This window comes from Echiichthys vipera (assembly GCF_963691815.1).
Source record: "Echiichthys vipera genome assembly, chromosome: 8".
In the NCBI taxonomy this organism is placed as follows: Eukaryota; Metazoa; Chordata; class Actinopteri; order Perciformes; family Trachinidae; genus Echiichthys; species Echiichthys vipera.
The window spans coordinates 24,560,318-24,587,888 of record NC_139833.1 but is presented as its reverse complement, the minus strand read 5'-3'; the positions used below and the strand labels follow the sequence as shown (position 1 = coordinate 24,587,888).

Below are 27,571 nucleotides of genomic sequence, written 5' to 3'. Positions count from 1 at the left end.
AATTATTAATAAGACCCTTCCATTTCTAGATAATGTGGTGTCATCCTGTCTAATAATTCATGGCTATCACATTTTTATTTGGCTGAGTGCAATCTGCCTGAGGTCCCAGCAACATCTGGCAGCTTAAATTAGAACTGTGTTCAGGATACACAGGGTATGATTTGTAACACTCAAAAGTCCGAAAAATTCTGAGTTTTTGATTTTACTCTAGTCACATCCAAGTCACAGCAGGACACTTGTGAGCAGCTGCATGTCAAATTCAAATAATTAATTTTGAATGAAGTTGGGAGAGACAATTCAATGAATAATATGGACATCATATTGCAAATATTCACAGAAGAAGCGACGGTACCAATAGTTGACATCAACTCCACGGTACCCACTGTATATGCTATTTGCATTTTCATGCTTTCACAAGAAGACCTCCAAGTTACAGTCCAGAAAAATGTAGTTGTACAGTATTGTGCATGTGCGTGCCTTCAGTATATGGGGCCTATGCTCTAACAGCAATCGTAAGACCAGTGATTTCCCCAAAATGATAATGATTTTTTTTTCTCTGTGTGCCAAGCCATTTAAGATCCAGTATCTGAGTAATGTGTGCAGATAGTACAGTCATCTTTAGATAGACCAACATTAGAATTAATGCCAACCAAAAGAGATGGGTACACCAAGTATATAGTGGTAGATCAGTTAAATTTAACCCACATTGTACTATTGCAAGCTCGTACTTGAAATTTACATTGTGTGATGCATACATATGCACCCCACCTTATTTTCTTTTCAATATCATTGGCACAATTCTCAACTAATACATCATCTACAAAATGCTTGGCAGCCTGGTTCAGTAATCAGCAGCCAGGAAAGCTTTCTTTTCTTTTTAAATTGGCTAAGTGTGTTAAATGGCTAAACCACAGTGTGCCTTTGGTATTCTCCAGTGATGATCACCATCCTTCAGTGGTAAATCTGTCCAGTTAAACACTATATAAAAATTTTTGGTCATGGGGAGTTCTGAATAACATCTGATTGCACACAGCACCAGTCCCCGGACCAGTTCATTTTCTGTCTTGTTTGGATTGTTTGATTAAAATGTTTTCAACTCAGCGGTGTGCTGCATTTAGATATGATGCTTTGCTTTAAACTCAAAAGTGTTTAGTCAGACTTTGTTTGTTGAACTCCACATATTAGATTTTTGAAACAAATACATTTGAATTTCACAGGCTCTCTGTAACACCCATGACGACATATGTATTTGCTGTTTGATGGAGTGTGCTGCACCAAATAAGGATGCATACATTTTTTGCAGCTCGCATACATTCTTTTATCCTGTGTGGAATCTTAACTCTGCTTCTCACTCCTCACTCGTACATCCATCAGGTATCATTAGTGCTGCACTGTATATATCACTTAAATAGGCTGTCAATCACAAAATACAATTTCTTTATTCTTATCTGAACTTTGTGAGTTACTTGTGGAAAGTGGTGTTTCAGCTTGAAATAAAGGAATTGCATTCATCATACATAAATGGATAATAAACACATTATACATATTTTACTCTTCAGACAGATTGATTTGCAGGGGCCTTTGTCTAAATATAGCTGGTATTAAAATGTGAAAATGTCAATGAGAGTCTCAGCTCTCAATGTTTTAGTTGGCTTTCAGTAAAAGGTGATCAACCTAAAAAGCTAATTAGGGCTTTGGAAGATGCTGTGGATTGGGCTATTTTTATTTAATATGGTTTTTCGGGCCTAGGAATCTTAAACCTTTTGTGAATCTTTGGAGTTTTGGACTATGGTCACTATAGTAGTATGTCTGTTTTCTGGATGGCAGTATTTACCTTTTGGTCAACACTTTCTGTTTAAAAAAAAAAAGTATTCTTGTTGCAGTCGCAGCCTGTTGGTATTTCATTTTTCTCACAAACATAAACAACAAGGATTCATATTGCATTCATTATAGATCATACATATAATGGATGTGTACAGTTTGTGGGCGCCTTTCAAATTTGATCCCTGGAAAATTACTATTAGAAAATGCAACTTTACAGATGTGTCTGTCAATGAAATCAACTTAAGGATCATGATCTCAAATATACTCCTTATCTCTTTCTGTCTGTCTATCTATCCATAGATCAGTCCAACACAGCTTATGTAAGTGTAAAAATTGCTTTTTCTTCCCTGGCTTGCCTGTTAGAATAATTGGCCACGACCAGATGGCACATATCAAAAATAATAATTTAACTTGACTGCTTGATTAGTCACAGGCTGCAGGAAGGAAGGAAGTCTTACATCCTATCAACAAGACATCTCTTGATCTGATCAGACTAATTAGGTCTTATTGATCATTACCCGCAAATTCAGTTATGTAGTGTTCTTTATCATAAAACTGAGCCAAGTGTGTCTTTTAAGATGCACTGTACGTATTTAATAACATTAAGAGTGTCTGTGCTGGTTTCATGCACAAAGGTAACTAAGGACTGGGACTTCCGGTTTGGAGTGGACGTGTTTGAGTCTCGCTCTTGCACCTTTTGATAATTTCACGTTTCAGGACCTCGAAAGTCACAACAAATAGTAATATTCGTCTCATTTGACGGAAACACCACCGAAATATGTCGACGAATACGACCAGACAGACTGTAAAAGACCAGGGGCCCCCGCAGATGAGGCAGATGGCGAGCTTAGCATGCCGGCCATTGCTGACCTTTGGAAAGAGCACCGCAAAGCCTACTCCGCTGATTTTAAAGCCCTCTCTGCTGATTTTAATGCTTCCATTTCAAAACGAAGCCAAGCTAGTTCACGTCCACGCCACAGTGTCTGACCATGCTCAGAAGATGGGCTCCCTTGAGGTAAATGCAAAATTACAAGACGAGCGCCTGCTAAGACTTGAGGCCTCCTGTGCCACGCTAGCAGAGAGCCACGCTGAGCTGTTAGCTAGAGTTAGCGACCTTGAGTCCTGGAGCCGGCAAAATAATATCTGTGGTCGGTTTACCCGAGTCAGAGGAGAGGCTGCGGCCGACAGCCTTCTTTGCGGAGCTGCTCATGGTAGTTTTCAGCGAAGGCGTCCTGGAATCACCACCACTGGAATGTGACAAGGCTCATCGCACGCTATCCAAGAAGCCGAAGACAGGCCAAAGTACATGGCCAGTCATTATCAGGCTGCACAAGTACCAGGTGAAGGAGAAGATCATATGCAAAGCCTGGGCCAAGAGAGGCAAGCTATAGTAAAGGAGCTCTCCCATCTCCATCTACGAGGGCTACGCGCCGGAGGTGGTGGAACAACGGCAGAAATACAGAGAGGTGATGTCGGAGCTTTAGAACTTGGGCTTCAAACCCGCATAGCTATTCCCTCCAAATAACACCAAACCTCTGCAGTAGCGTGATAAGCGTCCTTACACATTAACCGAAGCATCAACAACGTAGTATGTGAACACAGAGTGTATTAAAAGTCTTTTGAAAGACTGTCCCCAGTACCAGCTGCTCCATTCAAGTCAATTACCAAATACAATCCTAAAGGAAGGAGCCCATTGATGATTTCTTCCAGCAAAACACGTAAAAGTCATGGTTTGTGGCAGACACGATAAACCCTGCCTAAGCGTCTCGATCGGCGTCTCAATGTCCAGATTCAAAACAATAAGCCACTGGTTTATCAGAGCATGGTCATCGTACCACAATGGCAGCCTATGAAAAGTTTCTGGGTTGTAAGCTTTCATTTTTGTTTCGTAGCCGAGAAAGATACAAAGACAAACCATTCTGTCTCTCTTAACTTCAAGTTGCAGGCTAGTTGTGTGCCTGCACTCACTGTGCATCTTGTGGCAACACACGCCCCCTGACCCCTGAGATCTCGCATAACATTTCGGCGCTGCAGGAAAGATGTTGTGGGACATTTCACCAAGCTGCCACATACCACAACGTTTACGTGTTTTGCTGGTATAAATCATCAATGGGCTCCTTCCTTTTGGATTGCATTTGGTAATTGACTTGGATGAAGCAGCTGGCAGGGGGGCCAGTAGGTAAGTCAAAACACTCTTTTAATACACTCTGTGTTTACATACTACGTTGTTGGTGCTTCGGTTAATGTGTAGTGACTCTTATCATGCTATTGCAGTGGTTTGGTGTTATTGTTAGCGACTCTCCGGAAAATCTACGTTTATAGTTCATACACGAAAAAAATTGTCTCTGGCTTATTTTGATGACCCAATTTATCTAAATAGACCCTGGGATGATTTTACATCGGAATTTCACTTTGTGTTGCAGAGGAAAACCCAACATTTCCTGATGTTGCTGCTTCAAAATAAAAGCTTTTAAATAACAACATAATCGGGGGACTTTTATTGTGAAGAATTTATAGGAAATTAAATGTGTTTATCTGTTTTGTAGTAGTTATTTGACCACCATCATTGTCTCTTTGATAATCTAAATTTAAATAAACACATTTCTTGCCATGGCCTTTCTGAAATGAGCTGATAAAAGGTGTAATTCAATTATTCTCATTATATTTTAACATATTTTTTTGTTTTTATTTGGGCAAGTAAACATGACATTCAGTAGAATATGACCCGCTCGTTCCCTATGGGCTAGTGCTTTTGAAACCTTTGTGTCAACCCCTGCTTTATAGAATTAAGATTGAGCTGAATAATATCAAATGCTTCCTGTAGCTTTAAAAAAAAAAAGTGAGCGATATCCATAGTGTTACTCTGTCCTGTTTTCTCACTTTGATTCCAAACTCTTACCAACGCCAGTCTCCCTTCCCTGCAGAACTGTGAATTTCAGAATATTTTGGCTGAATGTCATTGTGCTATCTATCATCGTCTGTTGTCAGTCTGTACAGGGGAGAGGTCAGAGCCCCTGTCCCTCTGAAGGTCTCCGCACGGCCCTGCACCACACATTGCTACCTGGTCTGTGGGAAACACTGGTGGAACTCATTTTAATTAATTTTATACTGAATCAGCAAGCTAACTATTAACTAAGTCATCTAAGTCAAATACATTTAAAGAGCAAAAAGGAGTTTTTTGCCTCCAAAACCAGGTGGAGTATTGTTATAAGAAATTACTTAAGTACTAGTCAAGAACCTTAAATGTACTACAATAGTACTTGAGTTAATACACTTAGTTATTTCCCCAGTTGGATTAACAGAGGCCTTAGTTACAGTTTTGTTATGTCAAAAGTATTTCCCCCATCTCTATAATGTTACAAAAAAGGCAACGTTACTATTACCAGGTAACTTAGCTAGTCATGTGATGAGACTGAGATTATGACCAACTCTTATACTGTACATACGTATACAGTGGAGATCAAAATTAAAGAACAAATTATAAATACTTGTGTTATTCTGAAAAATTGTTCTTTTTTATTGCTCAGAATTTTATAGAACATCAGCTGTGGCCACTGCTGTACTAGCATGTGTTTTTAAATAACCGAGAAAAAACTGTTATCTTGTGAAAAAAACAGTGAGCAAAATTCGATAACAGTAACTAGTAAGTAATTGTGTCGGAAGAGAAGATTGAAACACTCTTTCCTTCAGGCTATAGGATTAAAAAATGAATAGGAAGTGTTGACGCCACAGCTTTGAATGACTTCAGCACATCTGCGCCCATAGGACATCACTAGTTTCTCACACTGCTCTAGTTTGATCTTGGTCCATTCTTCTTCAGTCTCTTCCACAGTTCAGTAACTGTAGTGGGTTTCTTAGACATTACTCTGTTGCCAAGGATTTTCCAGAGATTCTCTATGGGGTTTAGATCTGGACTCTGGGCTGGCCATTTCATTGTTTCAATATTCTTAGCTTCAAGGAACTGCTTAACCCGTTTTGCAGTGTGACAGGGGGCGTTGTCTTGCATGAAAATTGCAGCTGATTTGAGATACAATTGCAGTGAAGGTATTGCATGTTGCTGAAGGAGGTTCACATAAACATTTGCATTCACTCTGTCATGTAGCTGTACAAGAGGCCCAACTCCTGCTGCAGAAAACAGCCCCCAAACCATGACACTTCCTGCTCCAAATTTAACTGACTTCTTTACCCATTTTGGATTCAGTCTTTCCCGAGTCCTACACCGAACATAATGTTTCCCATCAGACACAAATAAATTGAACGTCCTCTCATCACTAAAGTGCAGAGTGGGCTTTCAGTCCAAATTGTCTAAAACAGCAAGACACTGTGTGCCGAGACAGATCCTCGCCATTACTCCAGCCGCAGTGTTGAACCGATTCCCCATTGAGTCACTTGTTTTACGTGGACGGCCAGCCTTTTTAAAGGACTTAAATCAATCTGTGTCCTTGTAAAGTTTCAATCTTCTTGAATCACACACTGTGAACGCCCAACCTCTCTCTTATGGCTGAGAGGGTCGTCCCTTTGGCCTTCATCTGGACAACCTGCTGTCTCAGGGTTTAAGTCACCTTAGCGCAGCTCACCATCTTGCAAAGTAACCAGGAGAGCTGCCAGATAAATAGGGTGTGTCCAATAATGAAGTATGTCACCAAGTGTTAGATTAAGCCCAATAACTGGGAGGGATCTGAAAGTGGTCGCTAATTTTGGTTACTTCTTTTTTCACAAAATAAAGTTTTTGTTGAAGTGCCTTGGATATTTAAAAAAACAACATGCTAGTACAGCAGTGGTATAGCCACAGCAGATATTCTATCAAATTCTAAACAATAAAAAATAACAGTATTTCAGAATATATCAAGAATGAATACTGTGTTCTATAATTTTGATCTCCACTGTAGATACTTCCCTTATTTTTGTAGACATCTGGTTAAACAATGAACCGGCAAAATAATTTATGAACATTTGCTTATTCACTCAACTTAGTTGTAAGAGTATCTATCTGTTTTAACACACACTACTTCCTAGTTGCATGACAAGGGATAGTAGTTGCGATACCTTGGATCAGTAATAATAATAATTCCAAAAGGAAGTATCAACAGAATGACACCACATGAATCATACAAATGATTTGTTCCTGCAGTGATAGCAGAGGACACTGGTCATTTTGCTGTCACAATTATTGATATTTAAAGGAAAAACGAACAGTCAGCTGCTGTAATTGGATCTCTGGCGTCATATCGCACTTGATCGTGTTTGTGACAGTGAATGGCATTTATTTTACGGCACCTGTGAGGTTTTATAACAGCCGACATACCGATGCAACAACAAAACAACAACGACTCTTCTATCCTCTTATAACCCACCTGCCTTTCAGCGACAAGCCTATTTAGCTTCCTGAAAAGGAAATAGGGGGAACTACACAGAGACCCAACAACATTTGGAGGGTGAAAAGAAAATAGTGTTTCTGTCAGTTAAGTGTGGTCTTCGTTTGACGAACAAAGTTGGCAGTGAGCAATGGACTTCACATGAATATTCACAACTCGAATTAGTTGCCCTAAAATGTGCCACAAGTTGGCTCAGCATTTCTATGGAATCCCAGTATTCGTGTTAAGTGTTCACGAGTGTTCACTAGGCCCTGCAGTGGGTATCAGATAATGAGTGACCTTAAAGTGCACATTCAGTGCTCTGAGGGTTTTTTAAGGTGAGGATTTTTCCCCCCTTGAATTTTTGATAATAATTTGAGTGATGTCTCTACTATTAAGCAGCGCGGCCATTTAGGAGCAAACATGGACATGATTATACACTGCATATGTACTGTAGATTCATCTTTCATTTCTTACCTTCTTTTTTTTTTACTACCTTGACTTTTATTTCCTTGTGCATTGTACTAGTGTTATTGTTTGTCTTGCCCATCATTGCAGCTTACAGCTATAGTTTTATGTATAGTGCATTTTTATCATCTTCCCAAAATAATTTCAGCCCTTCAGACATAACTAACCATCACAGTAGCAACTGCATAAACATTAGACTCTAAAAGCTATTAAAAGTATTGAAAGACTTGATTATAAAATGAAAATATTTTAGGTAGTCAAAACTATGGAAATACAAAGGAATTGCTTTGCATACATGACTTGAGACAAAATTTACCACACTATCTTGTACATATTTTATACAGCAGTACATTTAATCTCAACAATACTGTCTTCTCTTTCTATTTTCCAGAGCTGAGAAGCAGCTCATGTGGAAACCCAGGGGTTCCACCCAAAGGCATACTGAATGGAACTCAGTTCAACGTAGGTGACAAGATCCGCTACCGGTGCGTCAACGGCTACGTCCTCGATGGACATTCACTTCTCACCTGTGTGACCAACGCAGCGGGTGTGTCAGTGTGGGACTTCCCTCTGCCAATCTGCAGAGGTGAGGATGTTTTATCACTGAAAATGAGTTACTAATCATTTTACCTGCAGGTGATGACTGCTGCAACTTTTTCTCCCAGCTGTACATTATGAATTTAGGGCATCATAGAGAATACATGTTATCTACACATTTTAGGGTTCCCCTGAGACATTTAAAATGAGCAGTTAATTGTGTTTTTTGACCTCTTGTCATTTGCTTTCTATGAATTGCTTAAAGTTAATTGCCTTGACATGATTGACAGCTTTGTGGTGTGTAATTGGGTGACTGCTTTGTGCCACAGGTGGTGTCACAAGTCTTCATTAGATCTGTGTATTTAAAATCTGATGGGGTGAAATGTTTTTAATCATGTTGAAGGAGTTGATTAGAGCCTCTGGCTCGAAGGTTAATTAAATATTTATTTCTGTAGAGCAAGTAGCTGAAATACATTAATGCTGTTAGCAGGAAAACATACAGGTACATCTACTGGATTTTTGCATCGCCACTTAGGTTGCACTTAAATGTTTGACTTGTGATGAGTGCGGGATTTGGGCACCAGTTCTCTGGTATGTGAACAGGTTTTCTGGTTTGATATGTTCTGATTCGATGAGCTGTTTTGCACCTGCTGCATAGTCACCTCTCCTCTCAGATTGCAGTAACAAAACCAGACTGCATGAGCTACAAAGCAAGCAATGTAAGGCACTCCAAGTCTCTTATTTTTATCTGAAAATCTTGGGCAGGAAATTATGTATGCGAATACCGCAACAGCCTAGATCAGTTAACAGTATTAAGATTTTTTTTTAAAAACTCTCAAGATTCTGCTTGAGATATATTAGATTTTCACTTTTTAAGCTTCATAATTGTTTTAGGTGTTTGTGCTGTTCATCACTTGCTGTGCTTAGATGAGACCTCGTCACACTGACACAAATAATCCACAACATTTATTGGATATTGTGCTTGTAAGAACCATAGACTGTATACATAATGGACATAGTCTCTGCGGCATCACCCATAGGTTTCAGAAGAGTCAAAATTAAGCTCAAAGTGGGCAGCACCTTTTGGCTCTAGCGGTCACCATCTTGGCAGTGTCATTGCTCCACCCTGCTCCTGGCTAATCCAAAAACGGGCGAAGAGGTGGAGCCGAGGCGGTCTGAATAAAGTCTGGCTCTAAGCTAGTAAGCTAGCGAAGGCGTACAAGCTGAGCTAATAAGCAAGCAGGACTAACTACTTCACTGAGATACTTGAGATACTATTGCAGCACCGGGGGTCACAGCAGGCTGGGTCTAACCTGAGTTCTTAAAGGGGAATTTAAGTATTTTTTTAACCTGGACCCTATTTCGCCATGTATTTCTGTATCACTAAATAATACATTTTTTTTAAACCCGTCCAGTATTGAGAGTAAGCACTTCAGCCTGGCTGCTGTGAAACAGGCTGCAATGTAATCAAACAAGGCACTGATAATATACATTTACTAACAATACTTGTTTTTTCCACGGACAGTCTCAGATTGTTTTCATTGTCTGAATGTATTATGAAAAGATGGTGAAGTCTTTTTCTGAAATCTCACAGGATGTTGCTGGAAAACACTGGAGTGGAACTTCAGAGACACAGAGGGATAACCATTCACGCCCACATTCATACCTAAGTGCAATTTAGAGTCACCACTTAACCTAAAACCTGAATGTCTTTGGACTGTGGGAAGAAGCAGACACAGGGAGAACATGCAAACTCCACCTAGGGCCTGGATTCGAACCCAGAAGCCTCTCACTGTGAGGAGATCGAGCTAATTACTACACCAACGTGCCACCCTCCCTCTCCAATGATTATTATTAATAATAATAATAATAATAATAATTCATGCGATTACTCAATCTGGAAAAACATTAATTTTGTGCATCCCTAAAACGGTACTGGTGCTACAAATGTCAGGCCACAACATTTTAGCATGAGTAGGTGGTAGTAGCTCAGTCCATAGGTGACTGGGCCGGGAACCGGGGGGTTGCTGGTTCGAGTCCCTGTGTTGACCACGAATGGAGTGTGAACTGGTGGCTGGAGAGGTGCCAGCTCATCTCTTTCACTTCCATTGGTTGCATGTATATAGGTCCTGTCTGAGCATGTGTGTGTGTATTTTGTGTGTGGGTAAAAAATAATAGAGTGAAAATTGAATTTCCCCATTCGCGGGACTAATAAAGGAATTCTTCTTCTTCTTCTATAAAAGTATCAAATAAATCCTTTTTAGTTTGAGACTAAAATGATTCATTGTCTTCCAGTTCAATGCTCATTTAAACATGATCTTTTAAACATTATCTCCCAGACATCATTCCGCAACCATAATAGTGTTGACTGTATGATGTCAGTTATAGGCGCCAATTTATGTTTTTGCCTGTGGGTGCTCATTTTTTTATTTAGTCTTTGGTGCTCAAATTAAATGAATACTACCAAGGTAATAATTGTCACAAACTGACTTTTATTGCATAAATAGTCACCAACCACAACCAACTACAACACCATACAGTCTGAAGGCAGCAGTATTATGCAAATTGGCTAAAACATAACACTTTTTTTCACAACATAACACTGTGTCGCTTGCATGTATAATTGTGCAAGTAACCTATAGCAACACATAAGCAAAAAAAAAAATACACAACTTGGTATTCATCACAATGATATTTACATAGAAATTGACCACAATAACAAATATTCATTACACAGTAATAATTTACACTCAGGATATTTACAATATCACAGTGTATATTTTTCAGTACAACCATAGAAACAATGAAGCTAAGTTCATAACATCCATTCGCACAACACACTTTTGACACATGAAATCTCCAGCTTACTGTTAAGGAAAGAAAATTATTTTTTCTGTCAGTCACTCCCCACTGTCTGCTATTGTCTATTTCCCAAGGAGAAACATGTTCCTCCTGGCAGCTGTGCGCGTGATAAAATCATCAGCTATATCATCCAGATTGCAGCTCCTTGTAATGTTTTTGTGACAGTTCAACACCGCAAGGTGATTGAGTGTTCCCTGTCCCATTGTGGCACGTAGATAAGTTTTAAGTCTCTGCAGGCCTGAGAAAGATCTCTCTGATTTGCAAGAGGTCACGGTAACAGTGAGTCCAAGTCTGTTCAGTTTGGTGATTTCTGGCAGCAGGGTCCGCAGCGGCTCGCCATGCTCTCCTTTCAGGAAATCCACAGCATTTCCAAATGTTTTTATGCAAACACCCCCTCTGTTTAGCTATGTCAATGAACATGTCACGTTGATGTGTCAGCCTGCCTTAATGCAGTTCATCTCCATGAAACTCTTGTAATGCTTCCACAGTCACCTTTTCCCGTCACAAAATTTTTAGGTTACTTACATAACCCCGGTTCTCTGAGTAATATGAGTGAGATGTCGCACTGTCGGATGCACGTCTCGCTGCACGTCTCGCTGCAGCCCTCGGAAGCATTTATCTAATTACGCCAATCCTGATTGGTTGGTGAAAGGTGTCCGTCCGCCACAGGTAGTCCCAGCTACCTTAAATAGCTCATGCGGATGGAACCACATCAGTCAAAATAAGCACCTCTTCTCACTCGCCCAAGCAAGAAGGGTTGTCTGGTGAGACATCTCACTCATATTACTCGGAGAACCGGGGTTATGTAAATAACCTAAAGTTCTCTTTCATAATGTTTCGTTCCATGTCGCACTATGGGAAATGGTTGCCCCCATCACAAGACAAGCTCATCTCTGCACTCTGCACTCTGTTCCAATCAGGACAGCAACACCGCAGGAACTAAGGGCGCACTCACACTGTCCGTCCGTACCATGCCCCGGGCTTTAGGGTACTTGTACTTTTGCCTGTCCACACGTCATCACGCCGTAACACGTCACACGTCACACGCATCGATTGACGTCATTGCGATGCATCGCTTTGTTTACAAATCTTTCCATAGACATCGGAGTTTTTGCGCGTCTTGTCCGACTGTTTTTGAATATTTTCATCCGACCAAATCTGCAGTTAAGATTCCACCTCCGCATCACACCAACGTGAACCTTTCGCCGCCATTGTTTTAAATGTCAGCGCATGGTCCGTCTTTTTTCTTCTTCTTCTATTTCCAAACAGGCGCACATAAAATGACGTCAGAGCCGGCGTAGGCCTCGTGCTCTTGCTCGTACACGTGCGCACGCTCGTGCTCGTTAATGTCTAAACGCGCTCACAAAAGCCCACCTCTCCCAAGCGGTCCGCGGACGGCAAGCGTGCCGCGGCTAGGCGCGGTGCGGTTGCACTCACACTGGTCAAACGAACTAGGCTTTACCCGTAAAACCTGTTTGGGCACGGTACGGATGGACAGTGTGAGTGCGCCCTTACTGCATGTCTTAATTGAATAATTGGCACATTTTGGTGCTGCTACTGTAAATCTAAGATGTGCAAACTCATCCAAATAGAAGAGAGAATATACAAAAGAGTCAAAGATCTCCCTTCCCATCTTAATAAACAATCCTAAAAAAATCCCAAAGCCAGCAGAGCAGATTTGCTCATGCCAACTCATTCTACAGTGCAAGCCACAGCAAAAAAGAAAATTGCTCAGCATATGTTTGAGAAATGGCAAGCTTGAAGGAAACAAAAAGCTACAGATGGAGGGTTCCTTTCCATTTGAGGATGGTGTTAGCCTGTATTGCCACGGGCCAGAAACATCACTCTTTTTCAGGCCTGGGCACTGCTTTAGCCACAATCTCTCTTGACTAAATCCAGCCTGGCTTCTGTATGTGGGCAGATGGTCCTTTGATCTTATTTCCTTAGAGATCCTGCCCTTTCTGCTCATCATCAATTGTTTCACACTAAACACACAGTGACCTAAAATCTCTCCCCAATCCACTGTCCACCCAACACCTCAATCTCTAAACCAGTCAAATACCTGTAATGTCAAATTGTCTATTGACAATCTGCAGCTTTCTTTTAATATTCTTTAAGAGTCACGCATTGGTCTCAATATTGTGTTAAATGCTGATTCAACAAATTTTATGCTTTTCACAAGAGCCAAGAATATTGATAATTGCAAACTTCAGATTAGCACTTTACGTACATTACAAATATGTAGGAATCTGGATTGATGATAAATTCACCTTTTTACGGTTGATAATCTGGTTAAAAAGCTGCAGCTGAAACTTGGGTTTCTTTATAGAAACAGAACCTGCAATTGTTGAAACTATCTATGGCAGCCTAAAGTGATAAATTGAGTTCACTGAGCAGGTTGGAGATGTCACACAGGTAAGCGAGCTTTGTGATCCACTCATCACTGAAGTGTGCTGCAAGCGCTGACTTTTTTTCTGAAACATATCTCTGTAATAACTGTTTTAACTCAAGGATCAGGGATCTCGCCTTTGACAGCCACCTACCTTGGGTGTGTAAGAGAGGGTGTTTGTACTGCTTGTGTGCACTTTGATGTGATTTATAAATGTAATAATGTCACAGATCAAGTTACATTATTTAGCTCGCCATCATTTCTCTGTGTATGTCAGTGTGTTGACTGACATTCAGGAGCGACCTTTTTGACTCGGTAGTGATACCAGACAGCTATCCGGTCATAGCTGCTGCCCTGATTGCTGCATATTCCAACACAGAATGACCATTCCAGTTTGCCTGACATGTACTCGTTAAGAGACTTAAATAGTTCTGCCCCAGATGTGTTAGTTGGCAGAGACAGTGCACACAATATATCCTCATGCACATCACCTTGAAATATAAGGCATATCACACATGAACCATCAGTATTGCCTTGTTTTTGCATTCAAAGCAACAATTTTTACAGTAGGTGGTGGCTCTCAGCACTTGCTATGCTATGATTGCTACGTTTACTCAACTTTGTTTTTTTTTTTTAAGTGCAGGGTGCTTGGACTCAAAGTGCCGAAGCAGTTTTGCGGGCTTCATTGTCTAATTCGACAGCTTCTCCACATATCACACACAGTGGGCTCGGAGCATGCAAGTCACCGGCCTTGTCCCTTGTGTACAGAGATTCCTCCAGATTCTCTGAATCTTTAAATGATTTATGTACTGTAGCCAATAAAACCCTCCAAATCCTTTTCAACTTTACATTGAGAAACATTATTCTTAAATTGTTGCACTATTTCAGTAATTTGAACCCTGCCCTATCTTTATTTCAGAAAGCCTCAGCTTTCTCGTTACTAATCTGCTGCCAGTTGACCTAATTAATTGTGAGAGGTTCCACCAGGTGTTTTTCTTTCAGCATTTGAGAACTTTTACAGTCTTTTGTTGGGCCGGTGGCAGTATGTGTTGCTGGCATCAAATTCAAAATTGGCATATCATTTTCAAAAAGCAATGACATTTCTCAGTTCCATATAAAACATTTTGAGTTTTTGCTATTTTCAATTAAATATGGGGTTTCAATGTTTTGGAAATCAGCATATTCTGTTAATACATTTTATACAGCTTCCCAACTTTTTTGGAAATGGAATGTCAGAAAAAAATGCTTTGTTTTGTTTCTGTGGACAGAATCTCAGCATTCTGTCTCGAATAAATATAAATTACATTTATAATTAAATTAAATTAAACATTTGATTTATTTATGACTATCTTAGGGAATCTCAATGTGGAAAGGCAGGCAGCGCTGCAGCAGCAACTGTTGCTGGTGTGGACGCGTTTAAGCCAGTATCAGCAAGGCAACCACTAAGCCCTTCAATGCTCTATGAACAAGTTAGCTGGCCCTCTGTAGCTTTCTGTGAGAAAAGCTCAACACTGGTATATAGTGTATTTATTTACAAAGCGCTCCTTAACACACTACCAACCTGCATTACTTGACTATTTGACTTTCAGGTAGGAGCTTATCCAACCTGCTCTCAGAATTGGATTACACTTCATGTTCTTTGAGTCAACACTGAACTTGGAAAGACGGCTTTTATATTTTATGCTCCGGATTAGAAATATGCTTAGTAGTTTTAGTTTAAGCATGTGACTGTTATGTTGTTATGTTACATGTTGTTAAGTTACATGTTACATGTTATTTTGTTGCCATAATGTAATCTCGGCCTCATGGAAAATGAGGGTTCACCTCTTAATGTAGTCCCAAAAAGTAAATACAAGTTGAATGAATACATTTAGATTTACCATAAAGGTGTGTTTCTTAAAGGCGACAGTACTGTAGAGCTTGTAATGTTTATAGAAAAAGTAGTAGACATAAATGGGGGGATGTTAAAAAAGTGCAGAGTCAAAGAGATTGACAGACTAGCATTTAAAAAAAAAAACAACAACTGACAGTATCAACTCCAAGCAAGCACAGAAAGGCAGTGAGATGGAGAATTAATGGCTATTCTAATTGTGAGTTGCTTCTTCATCTCTCAGGAGCCCATTTCGATTGCTTCCATCTAAATTGTCTCTGGACATTCATTAAACCAGGCAACGAGACAGCAAACAGGGACAGCTAGGTAACATGAGAATATAGCCTATTGAAACACTGTCATTCTTGCTGCCAGCCACTGTCCAACATAATAAGAGAATTAGGCCACAGAAAAACCTTAGTCTTTTAAAGCATTTCCATGTTTGGTAATGCAACGGCCATTTCAGCTCAACTCAAATTGAGAATTCAAATATGAAAATTTGCCAGCGGTAAGGTTTTTCATTTCAAGTGAGTGCCAAGTTGTTCTCCATAATAAAAACTGATATGAAAATAGCTCAATATCATGACCGAGCTACTCCCAGAAATCCATAACGGTAATAACAGGCAACCATTGTAATAGTATTTGGAGAAGAATTAGGTTTTAAAATGAAACGAAAAAAATGACCAAATCCCTTACCCATTGAATTTTGATATTTTTGGCACCGACCAAATTGCCACCATAGTATCAAGTATCTAAAAATGCTTAGTCATTCAATATTCAGTGTTTCCCACAGACCAGGTAGCAATGTGTGGTGCAGGGCCGTACAGAGACCTTTTTAGCGGAAGGGGCTCTGACCTTTCTCCTGTACAGACTCATGTACAGATATGTGTACTGCTTTTATCTGGATCATAATATGCGAACATACATAACTATATGTCTGTAGGTAAAATAAAGATAAGTCTTTTTTTAAACTTCAATGTTTCTTGTAACTGAATAATCACAATCCAATTTGAAGTTTATAGCGTGATCGGGCTGACATTTATGTGATTAAGACATCTATTTATGTGGGACACATTAAAGCCACCCAGTCCCTTTAATCTGCAGAAATACCTTTTTATTTGACTGAAATATCTTTTTGGCACCATGAAGGAAATGACAGACCTTTTCTCTTGCTTTGTTATCATGTTTATTTGGACAATCTTTAACCAGGCCAGGTGCCTGACAACAGTAACAGTAACAACGATAACAATACTGCAGCTGGACCAGAAGCCTGTTATTAAACACAGTTTAACAAGACTGATCAGTAGTGAGACGCTCGAGGAGCCCGGCCAGGAGTCAACCCACAGTGCCCAGTCCCTCCACGCCCCACAAGCCTTTTCTCGATTCAAGCATTCCGAAAAACACTGCCGGGTCATGTGGCCTGCTGCCAACAAAGAAAGAGAGTGGCTCCAGTTTGATGAAGATCTGGACGAAGTCCTTGACGCTACTGCAAGGGGAGATGCAGGCCAGAAATTGCTGTCAATGTCTGGGATGATTGTCAGTATTGGTGCTGAAAGGTTTGGCATAAAGGAACAACAGCCAACCAAACGTCTAGGGGAGCCAAACAGACGGGAGGTGAAAATCAGCCAGCTTCGGCAGGAGCTTAGACTGCTTGGACGGCAGTTTAAGGTAGCAAGGGAGTAGGAGAAGGCTGGGCTGACAGAGCTCTGTAGCATAGAGGAAAAAGCTCACCACCCTCTGCCGAGCAGAGTGGCATAGGAGGAGGGGTAGGTAGAGAGCCAGGAGACGTGTAGCCTTCATCTCGAATCCCTTTGGTTTCACCAAGAAGATCCTCGGGCAAAAAATAAATGGTCACCTTGCCTGCACTAAGGGCGAGGTTAACAAGTACCTCAATGCCACCTACAGTGATAGCGCTAGAGAGTTAGATCTTGGGCCATGCAGAACCTTGGTAACTCTGCCTGAACCCACCTCTGCATTTAATACCAAGGAGCCAACTTTGAAAGAAGTTGAGGAAGTTGTCAAGGCAGCAAGATCTAATTCAGCACCAGGCCCCAGCCGAGTGCCATATGTGGTCTATAAGAGATGCCCCAGACTCTTGAAGCGACTGTGGACGATCCTCAGGGTCATCTGGAGAAGGGAGAAGGTGGCCCAGCAGTGGAGACACGCAGAGGGGGTCTGGATTCCAAAGGAGGAGAGCTCAACTACCATCAAGCAATTCAGGATCATCTCACTCCTCAGCGTCGAGGGCAAGATATTTTTCAGTATTGTTGCCCGGCGCATGATGGAGTTCCTCTTGAGGAACACGTACATTGACACCTCTGCAGAAGGGGGAGTCCCAAAGGTCCCAGGATGCATCGAGCACACGGGAGTTGTCACCCAGATGATCCGGGAGGCACGGGAAGGCAAAGGAGACCTGGCAGTCCTTTGGCTCGACCTTGCCAACGCCTACGGGTCCATTCCACAGAAGCTGGTGGAAACCTTGCTTGACCGACACCATGTTCCAGGCAAGATCAAGGACCTCATACTGGACTACTACAGCTGCTTCAGTTTGAGAGTCACTTCCGGAACAGTAACATCTGCATTTCATCGGCTGGAGAAGGGCATCATCACAGGATGCACCATTTCTGTGGTTTTGTTTTCCTTGTCTATGAATATGCTGGTGAAGTCAGCAGAGGTGGAGTGTAGAGGACCACTTACCAACTCAGGCATGAGACATTCCCCTATCAGAGCGTTCATGGATGATCTGACAGTGACTACTACATCAATGACGGGCTGTAGATGGATCCTCCAAGGCCTGGAACTTCTCATTCGCTGGGCAGGAATGAGCTTCAAGCCAGCCAAGTCCAGGTCCCTGGTGGTGAAGAAGGGGAAGGTTTCAGAAAGGTTTCGCTTCTCAATAGGGGACACCCAGATTCCATCTGTGGGAGAGAAGCCAGTCAAGAGCCTGGGCAAGATCTCTGACTGCACCTTGAAGGACACCGCAGCTCTCCGAGCAACAAAACAGGAGTTGGGAACCTGGCTGACAGCTGTGGATAAGTCGGGGCTACCAGGGAAGTTTAAAGCCTGGCTCTACCATCATGGCATCTTGCCTCGACTCATCTGGCCACTGCTGGTCTATGATGTGCCAATGACCACTGTCGAGTGGAAGTGGTTGGGCCTACCACAAAGCCTCAGCAGCATCGCCCTGTACGGGAGGGACAACAAACTCAAACTACCCTTCAGCAGTCTGACGGAGGAGTTTATGGTTACCCGTGCAGGAGAGGTGCGGCTGTATAGGGACTCCAGTGACATCAAAGTCTCTTTGGCTGGCATAGAAGTGAGGGCCGGCAGGAAGTGGTGTGCTCAAGAGCCAGTCGACCAGGCTGAGTCCCACCTGCTGCACGATGAGCTGGTAGGAACAGTGACATCCGGACGGGCAGGACTCAGGAGCAACCCAAGACCTTCCTACAACAAGGCCCAGTGGAAAGAAAGGCGTCAGCTGATCCAGGAGGAGGTCAGGGCAGGGATGGAGGAAGCCCGCTGCAGTAGGACAGTAGGGATGTGGCAGCAGGGGCCTTGGACCAGATGGGAGGGGGCAACTGACCGGAGGATTTCATGGACAGAGCTATGGTGATCTGAGCCACACCGGATCAAGTTTCTTGTCCAGTCGGTCTACGATGTCCTCCCAAGCCCGTCCAACCTCCACCGCTGGGGCTTGGTTGGATCGCTAGAGCATATCCTGAGCTGCTGCCCGAGAGCACTAGGAGAGGGGCGTTACCGCTGGCGCCATGACAAAGTGCTACGGGTCATTGCGGAGGCAATCAGCACAGGGATTTCCACTAGCAAACACCAACAACCAGCAAGGCAGTCCATCGGCTTTGTTAGGGCTGGGGAGAAGCCACATCATCTCAGGAGTCAAGCAGGGGGGCTGCTGGCAACAGCCCGAGACTGGAAGCTGAAGGTCGACCTAGGGAGACAGCTCAAGTTCCCGGAGAACATTGCAGTGACCACACCCAGGCCAGACATGGTCCTTGTGTCGGAGACAACAAGGCAAGTGGTCCTGCTGGAGTTGACTGTTCCATGGGAAGACTGGATGGAGGAGGCCTTTGAGAGGAAGAGAGCCAAGTATGAGGAGCTGGTAGGTGAATGCCGAAGCAGGGGATGGAGGACCCGATGCAACCCCATCGAGGTCGGATGCAGAGGATTCGCTGGCCAGTCTCTCATCAGGGTGCTCAAGATGCTAGGAGTGAAGGGGAGAGCCATCAAAAACATCAGCGATATATTATATATAATATTTACTAAAACCTAACAATTTAACTGCTAATTTCTTCTCTGCTCCGACCATCACCAGCTACAGATGTCTGCTCTGAGTTCATCCTCCATCTCTCTTCACCTGCACACACACAGATGTAGGTACTTTAGGTTTAATTGGACCAATAGTGTGACTATCTAATGAAATATTTGATAAAGAAAAAAATTAATAAAGAAAAATTACTAAAAATGAATAATTTTAATTTATTAAAACTTCACACGGAGAACCAATTAAATGTAGGGCCTTGACTCACGTTCAGATTATGAGATTGAGTATTCTCAATAAACGTACCGTTAATCAAGGAAATATTAGTTATCACCAATAATTATCAAAGATAATAATTAAAATTACTCTAGTTAAACCAGAGTTCCTCGGGGCACCACCGTCATAGACGGAGTGATAACTAATATAAAAGTCTCTTTAAATGTATTAAACTACTAATTAAGGGTTGAACACCGATAAATGTAGTAGTTTAATTAGTTGAAGTATTTAAAAGTTATTTTCTTAGTAGAGGCTGGCTCATTCATCTTTGTGTAATATTAAATAAACAGACATATGGTAAACACAAACATTTATTAACAAATTAATAAACGCACAAAGTGTGTGTGTGTGTGTGTGTGTGTGTTTGTGTGTGTGTGTGTGTGTGTTACCCAGCAGACAGAGTGTGTGTGTGTGTGTGTCTGTCTCTGTGTGTGTGTGTGTGTGTGAAACAAAGAGGAGAGGTGGGGGCATTGTGAACATTTAAGTTAAGTTAAATCTCAGTTCTTATTCAGGTTATGACAAACTTACAGTTCTATCTAGCCGTTCATACAGTCTTATAACATGTAGTAATGCCCAGTTGGTGATTAGTTACCAGTCCATGAGATGGGAGATAAGTTACGTTGCTTGATGCCAGTGGCTGGTTGAAGAAAGGAAGCTGGTTGCAGAGAGGTTCTTGTCTTGGTTGCTTTTAGACAAAAGAGGACTCAGATCGATCTTTGTTCTGCTCAGTTGAGTTGGTAACTGGTTGGTTAACCTTTGCTGGTGATCCTACGCCATAGGCCAGGTTCAGGGCCTAGGGACAGTGGGCAGTGAGAGAGAGATCTGGGAGAGAGAGAGTGCAGGAAGTGTCCTACAGTTCTATAGACACTGGTGATGTCATCACCAGAGGTCAGGTCAGCCAATGAACAGTTTGGGGGTCCCTTGAATAATTCACACCTGGGTATGACCTGTTGTGGGTGAAGGTTGCTGAGGCCTTTGTTTCAGCAGGCTGACCTTCTTTTAATCAAACTGAAAGTTTGAGTTAATCAAGAAATGAACAATCATCTTTGGGGTGCACCTACACAGACGAGCCTCCGTAGATTACTGAGGCATTCCTGAAATTAGTTATGTAATATCTCGCTCCGCACCGCTGCCAGCCTGTGTCACTAACAGTGCTTAGGACAGTAAATCAGTGGATGAAGATACACAACTTCTTTCACTTCCAAAAGACAAAAACTGAGTTAGAACCTCTGATTAAACAGACCAGTGTGACCGGCTCCGCTCGCCGCCATCTCTGCACTGATGTCAACAAACAAAGTCAAAAGTAGATAGCGCAATGCTTTTCATTTTTCTTCTCAACCTATTTGAATCGTCACAAATTTTAATAAATTTTTAACTGTCTCAAGATGCTTCTTTACATCCCTAGCTCAGATTTCAGCACCAACCAGTCGTTGTATTTAAAGAGGCTTAACTAGAGTGTGTGTTGCATAGGTGTAAAGAATTAGAATTAGAACTAGTAATACAAATTTGTACCATAAAGTAATTTATATTGTTAGAATGGATTTTATAAAATTGGTATTGAAAAAATACAGGGACTGGTATCAACAGCAAGGTATCGGTCCCAGGACTTGTATCGAAAGTTTTTGAACGATACACAGCCCTACCCATATGTAACATGATGATGATTAGTTACGTGATTAGTGCTGTGGTGCCATATTTCTCATTTCATCGTTCTCACCCATCCTCATTATTAATTTAAAATCTGAAATTACGGAAAGACGGTCACTATAATGAAATGACCCCCCAGCAATGATATAGCAATGGTGCTATAGAAATAACATCTCTGCAACCGTTCTAGTTCTCTTTACTACTTCTCAACCCTATCAATACTTAACATGACTTGCAACTGAGCAAATGAGGGACTTACTATAAACATAGTCACTGCCTTTGCATTAACACTGGGATTTTTAGAAAGCAAAAATCTAAGGTAGTGTAAAAAAATATACGAGTTCATTCCCTTCTATCTTTGGGGGTGAATATTTCTAAGTAGAAAGACAAGTGTTGTATATCTGATCAAAGTCAAGGGGAGAGCGGCTTAATCCCTCCTCAAGTAGCATTAGATTGCTGATGCCGGGGATGTAAATGAGCTCAGCTAAAGCAGTCCTAATCCTCACCACCATCTTTCTTTTTTCTTCTTTTTTTTTTTTACACTGCCACCCCTTTTAAAAGGGACAAATTCTTCTTCGTCTTTAAATCCAGATCATGCTCTAATGATTTGCTCGGGAACGCATTGCCCAGCATTCAGTATCTCTTTTCTGTTACTAAACCTTATTAGCATCCTGTACCTTAAGTGCTGCCATGCATCCCAATGAAACACTGCATGTGAATATTTGGAACCTGTAAGATATTATCCAGTTGAAGCCATTTAAGATTCTCAAACTGCAAAGCATTTATTCAACCTCAGACAGCCAAAGGACTTGCATTTATATCCCACCTGCTAATAATTTTTAACCTCTTTTTGTATCTGTGTTGATGGACTTTTTTTGTATTCATTAAGTGTTAAATATTTTTTGTATGTTGTTACTGGTGTTTGTGTTGACTGTTTATAAAGGCTGAAAGATTTTAGACAAAGCCCTGGAATCAAAACCTATTGTTGACTGTTGAAATCAGAAACAAGTCAGACAATTCCATTATTTGGGCTGCTCCACATTCATAAACTGACGGCAGAAGCTGCCATGCAAGGTGCCACCTGCTCTACAGGATCCAATCTACTTTTCGTTCATTATACATGGCACAGCCATCCAAAGCAATTTGGGGCCCACTATCTTACCCAAGGACACTTCGACATACAGACTAGAGCTGCCAGCTCCAAAACCGCCAATCTTCTGATTACTAGACTAGATAGGGATGCACCTATTTATCGGCAGAATATTGATAGCCAACATTTGCCTTCTTGAATAATACCTGCCAATTGGTAAACAAGGTGGTTTTCACTGATTGCAGTGACCAATGAAGCTGCAGAGAAGCCACTGGCTGGACACGACGCTGGCATGACTTTTGACGTAAGAGGAAAAAGGGTGCCATGCGCACATGAGTGAAATAGTCTGGGACTATTACACAGTGGGATGAAACGGTTACCATGTAAATGATTAACTGTGGTAAAATTCTGGTTAGTATTACTGTTTCAGATTTTAATTAATGCTTTAAAAAAGACAGATTCAAAATCAATCAACCAATCAACCAATCAATCAATCAATCAGGGTACATCAAATGAGGGTGAGGGGGGAGGATAAAAAAGCACTCCCCACACTCATGACTGTTATTTTTAATGAAGTTTAGCATAGTCATATGTAAAATATCGAGGGCTATTTAAAAAAATGGGAATAATATGGCAGGCCTTAATGCGTCGATAAAATAAAGGATGATATTCGAGAGCATTATTTGTGACACGTGAGATCCACACATCGATTTTTTATCTCAGCTGGGTCAACTTTTACTTAAAAGAGATGAATGTTATAATTTCCTAAATTTAAAAAATGATTGTATCTAATGAAATACCTATAGCCATAACTTTGCACAATACCTTTTCACAACTTCAGCCAAATGGACACATGCCGACGTATGCAGTTATAAAATTCAATTAAACATGGTTTTAAAAACAAGTCTTGATGATTAATTCAAACTACATCTTAACTGCGTCAACAGTATAGTCTATCCACAACTACAACTAGGCTTTATAAAGTGTGAAATACATATGCTGCCAATTAGTTTATAGTTAATGTGTGTGTTTTTTCTGTTGACTGAGCTGTATTTCATGGTGTTTCCATCAAGTGTTGCTGATTCCCGAGTAGGAAAAACTTTGCGGGAGCTAAAGTGACGGTTGATAGAAAAACATGAATTAATGAAAACATGGCAGAGAGCAGAGACAACAGATTTTCTGCCTTCTAAGAGGGTCTGAATGTGGTTGTATTTTGTTTTTTTCTAAGAGTGCCGCGGGAAAATTTGTCTGTCTCCCTGTCTGTTCAGAAAGAAAATCCCTGGGGAAAGCTACGTTATTAATTTAACATTAATGCAAACAGAAAGTGCATCTCATTTAAATTTTGGTTCTCAATATAAAACTTGATGTCTATCAGTCCTGTTTGAACATTTCAGACGCATTTCAGCAATACTGCGATAATCGTGATATAATCGTGATATAAAATGTTCATACTGTTCATCTCTATCAGCAACAAACCACCACCAGCATGACTCAATCCTTGATAACCACAGCATTTGAGAGAGGAAGAAAATTCCCCATGGACAGCGCCAAAGCTAAAAGGATTATTAACAAAGTGATGGTGATCACATCGCCAAGCCTTTCTTCGTTGTGGAGGTTGAAGCCTACACTCCCCCACCCACCTTAACAATCATGTATGGATACCTTTCAAATAAACATCTAGGAAACCTATCGTAGTACTTCTGTACAATAATTGAATGCTCCTAGGCATCTACCCAATTTTCCTGTGCAACTTAATTGTCCACAACTGTAGACACATTAATTAAAAGTGAGGTTATTTTTTTTATTAAATGTGGTTGTAGAAATTTATACAATTCCTTAAAGGAAGCCCTCTGCTCAAATATTGCAGATTATGGTTACCATTCTGTTGAGCCAGTCCGATTTATCCGTTTGCAGATATCGGCCTAATGCAGATTTATTGGTATCGGTGTTGTTTTTTCAATATGTGCCGATATGAAAATGTTTTTACTATAATGCAGAAAATATTGCATGGGGGGATTTTAGAAATGGTGTCATTTAGCTATTTATATTATTTTTGTTTATTATTTAATTGATCAGAAAGTAACTGATACTAAAGCTACATGTTTATTTATGTGATTTATTTTTCATTTATTACTCTTCTTTTTTTCACAGTTTTTATTGCTAGAATTGGTTTACAATGTAATAAATTGTACGTAAAATGTTAAATATTCTTAAATTATTTGTTTAGGAAAGCAGCTTTTTTTTCGTTCCAGCACATAAATTCATTTGGCTGTATAGATAGAGAATTTTTCCCCTCTTGAATTGGTATCTCATTAAAAAAAAAAAAAAATCCCATATTGATGGGGAATTACTATTTTCATATTTTCTGCATACAACAGTACCTTTTATACCTGTCACTAACAGTTCTGCACTTGGCTTCCTGCTGCCACCACCTAAGTTGAGTGATGTTCAACAATGATCAGAGAGCAACGCTGTTATCATGGAAACCACTTTAGAAAAAATCCAGGATGTCTACATTGCTGCATTCATCTTTCCCTCTATCCGTACTAGTCTGCCAGTTCCTGCTGCTGAAAAACATCCCCATAGCATGATGCTGCCACCACCATGCTTGACTGTAGGGATGGTATTGGCCTCGTGATGAGCAGTGCCTGGTTTCCTCAAAACATGACGCCTGGCATTCACACCAAAGAGTTCAATCTTTGTCTCATCAGACCAGATCATTTTGTTTCTCATCGTCTGAGAATCCTTCAGGTGCCTTTTGGCAAATTCCAGATGGGCTGCCTTGTGCCTTTAACTCGCCTGGCCACTGTGCCATACAGGCCTGATTGGTGGATTGCTGCAGAGATGGTTGTCCTTCTGCAAGGTTCTCCTCTCTCCACGGAGGAACGCTGGAGCTCTAACAGAGTGACTATTGGGTTCTTGGTCACTTCCCTGACCAACGCCCTTCTCCCCCGATTGCTCAATTTAGACGGCCGGCCAGCTCTAGGAAGAGTCCTGGTGGTTCCAAACTTCTTCCTTTTACGAATAATGGAGGCCACTGTGCTCATTGGGACATTCAAAGCAACAGATATTTTTCTGTATCCTTCCCCAGATTTATACCTCGAGACAAGTTTGTCTCTGAGGTCTACAGACAATTCCTTTGACTTCATGCTTGGTGTTTGCGCTCTGACATGCAGTCAACTGTGGGACCTTATATAGACAGGTGTGTGCCTTTCCAAATCATGTCCAATCAACTGGATTTACCACAGGTGGACTCCACTTAAGCTGTAAGGCAAGGCAAGGCAAGGCAGCTTTATTTGTATAGCACTTTTCATACACAAGGCAGACTCAAAGTGCTTCACAGCACAACATGTCATGAATTCAAATGCATTACAGGAAGACAAAGAGAAAAAAAAAACATAGACAATAATCAAAACAGTGCGGACGTTAAAAGTGCGAAGATTTAGCAGAAAGCTAAGGTGAACATAAAAGTTTTCAGTCTAGTTTTAAAAGTGGTCAGAGTGGGTGAAAGTCTCAAATCTTCAGGAAGTTTATTCCAGCTGTTTGTTGCATAATGACTGAAAGATGCTTTCCCTTGATTTGAGTTTACTCTGCGAACCACTAACAGATTGGTCTCAGAGGATCTTAGTGATCTAGAAGGCTTATGTAGTGGGAGCATATCAGTGATATACCTCGGCCCTAGACCATGAAGTGATTTATAAGTGAGCAGGAGGATTTTGAAATCAATTCTCTGACGTACAGGAAGCCAGTGTAATGATTTAAGAATTGGTGTAATGTGCTCACAGTTTCTTGTCTTTGTTAGAACTCTAGCAGCGGCGTTCTGAATAAGCTGTAGCTGCCTGACAGTTTTTTTGGGAAGACCTGCAAGGAGACCGTTACAGTAGTCTAGCCTACTGGTTATAAAGGCATGGACAACTTTTTCTAAGTCTTGAGCTGACATGAGCCCTCTAAGTCTTGTTACATTTTTAAGGTGATAGTAGGCCTATTTTGTTACTGATTTGATGTGACTGTCGAAATGTAAATCAGAATCCATAATAACCCCAAGATTTCTGGCTTTATTTGAGGTTTTCAGGGACAGTGATTGAAGGTGTTGGATGACTTTAGACCTTTCTTTCTTAGCACCAAAAACAATTATCTCAGTTTTATCCTCATTTAGTTGAAGGAAATTTTGGCACATCCAGTGTTTGACCTGCTCAATGCACTGGCACAGTAGATCTATGGGGCGATAGTCATTTGGTGATAGCGCTACATAGATTTGGGTGTCATCGGCATAGCAATGGTGGTCAATGTTATTATTTTGCATGATTTGTCCTAGTGGGAGCATATAGATATTAAATAAAGTGGGCCCCAAGATTGAACCTTGGGGGACTCCACACGTTACGTTGGTTTGTTCTGATACAAAGTCGCCAATGGAAACAAAATAGTTCCTATCTTGTAGATATGACTTGAACCAGTTTAGGACTGTGCCTGAGAGCCCCACCCAGTTTTCCAACCTGTCCAAAAGTATTGAGTGGTCGACAGTGTCAAATGCAGCACTGAGGTCCAATAGCATTAGTACTGAAGTTTTGCCAGAGTCTGTGTTAAGACGGATGTCATTTATAACTTTAATAAGGGCCGTCTCTGTGCTATGAAAAGGTCTAAATCCTGACTGGAGGTTGTTGTGGCAGCCAGTAGAAGCCAAGAAGTGAGTTAGTTGTTGGAGTACAACTTTCTCAATTATTTCAATTAGAAATAGAATTGTAGAAACATCTCAAGGATGATCAGTGGAAACAGGATGCACCTGAGCTCAATTTTGAGCTTCATGGTAAAGGCTGTGAATACTTACGTAAATGTGATTTCTTTGTTTTTTAATTTTAATACATTTTCAAAACTCTCAAGAAAACTTTTTTCACATGGTCATAATGGGGCATTATGTGTAGAATTTTGAGGACAGAGATTAATTTATACAATTTGGAATAAGGCTGTAACGTAATAAAAT

At 41.0% G+C, this 27,571-nt stretch overlaps 1 protein-coding gene across 1 annotated transcript in view; it reads left to right on the top strand.

The window, feature by feature from the left end:
- LOC310950587 (CUB and sushi domain-containing protein 3-like) overlaps positions 1-27,571 on the top strand; it is a gene marked incomplete at its 5' end in the record, with an annotated part of 253,461 nt that overhangs the window by 40,452 nt on the left and 185,438 nt on the right. Inside the window, one exon of the mRNA XM_083918484.1 lies at positions 8,038-8,232. Coding sequence (XP_083774610.1) covers positions 8,038-8,232 — 195 coding nt within the window. The remainder of the gene's footprint in view (positions 1-8,037; positions 8,233-27,571) is intronic.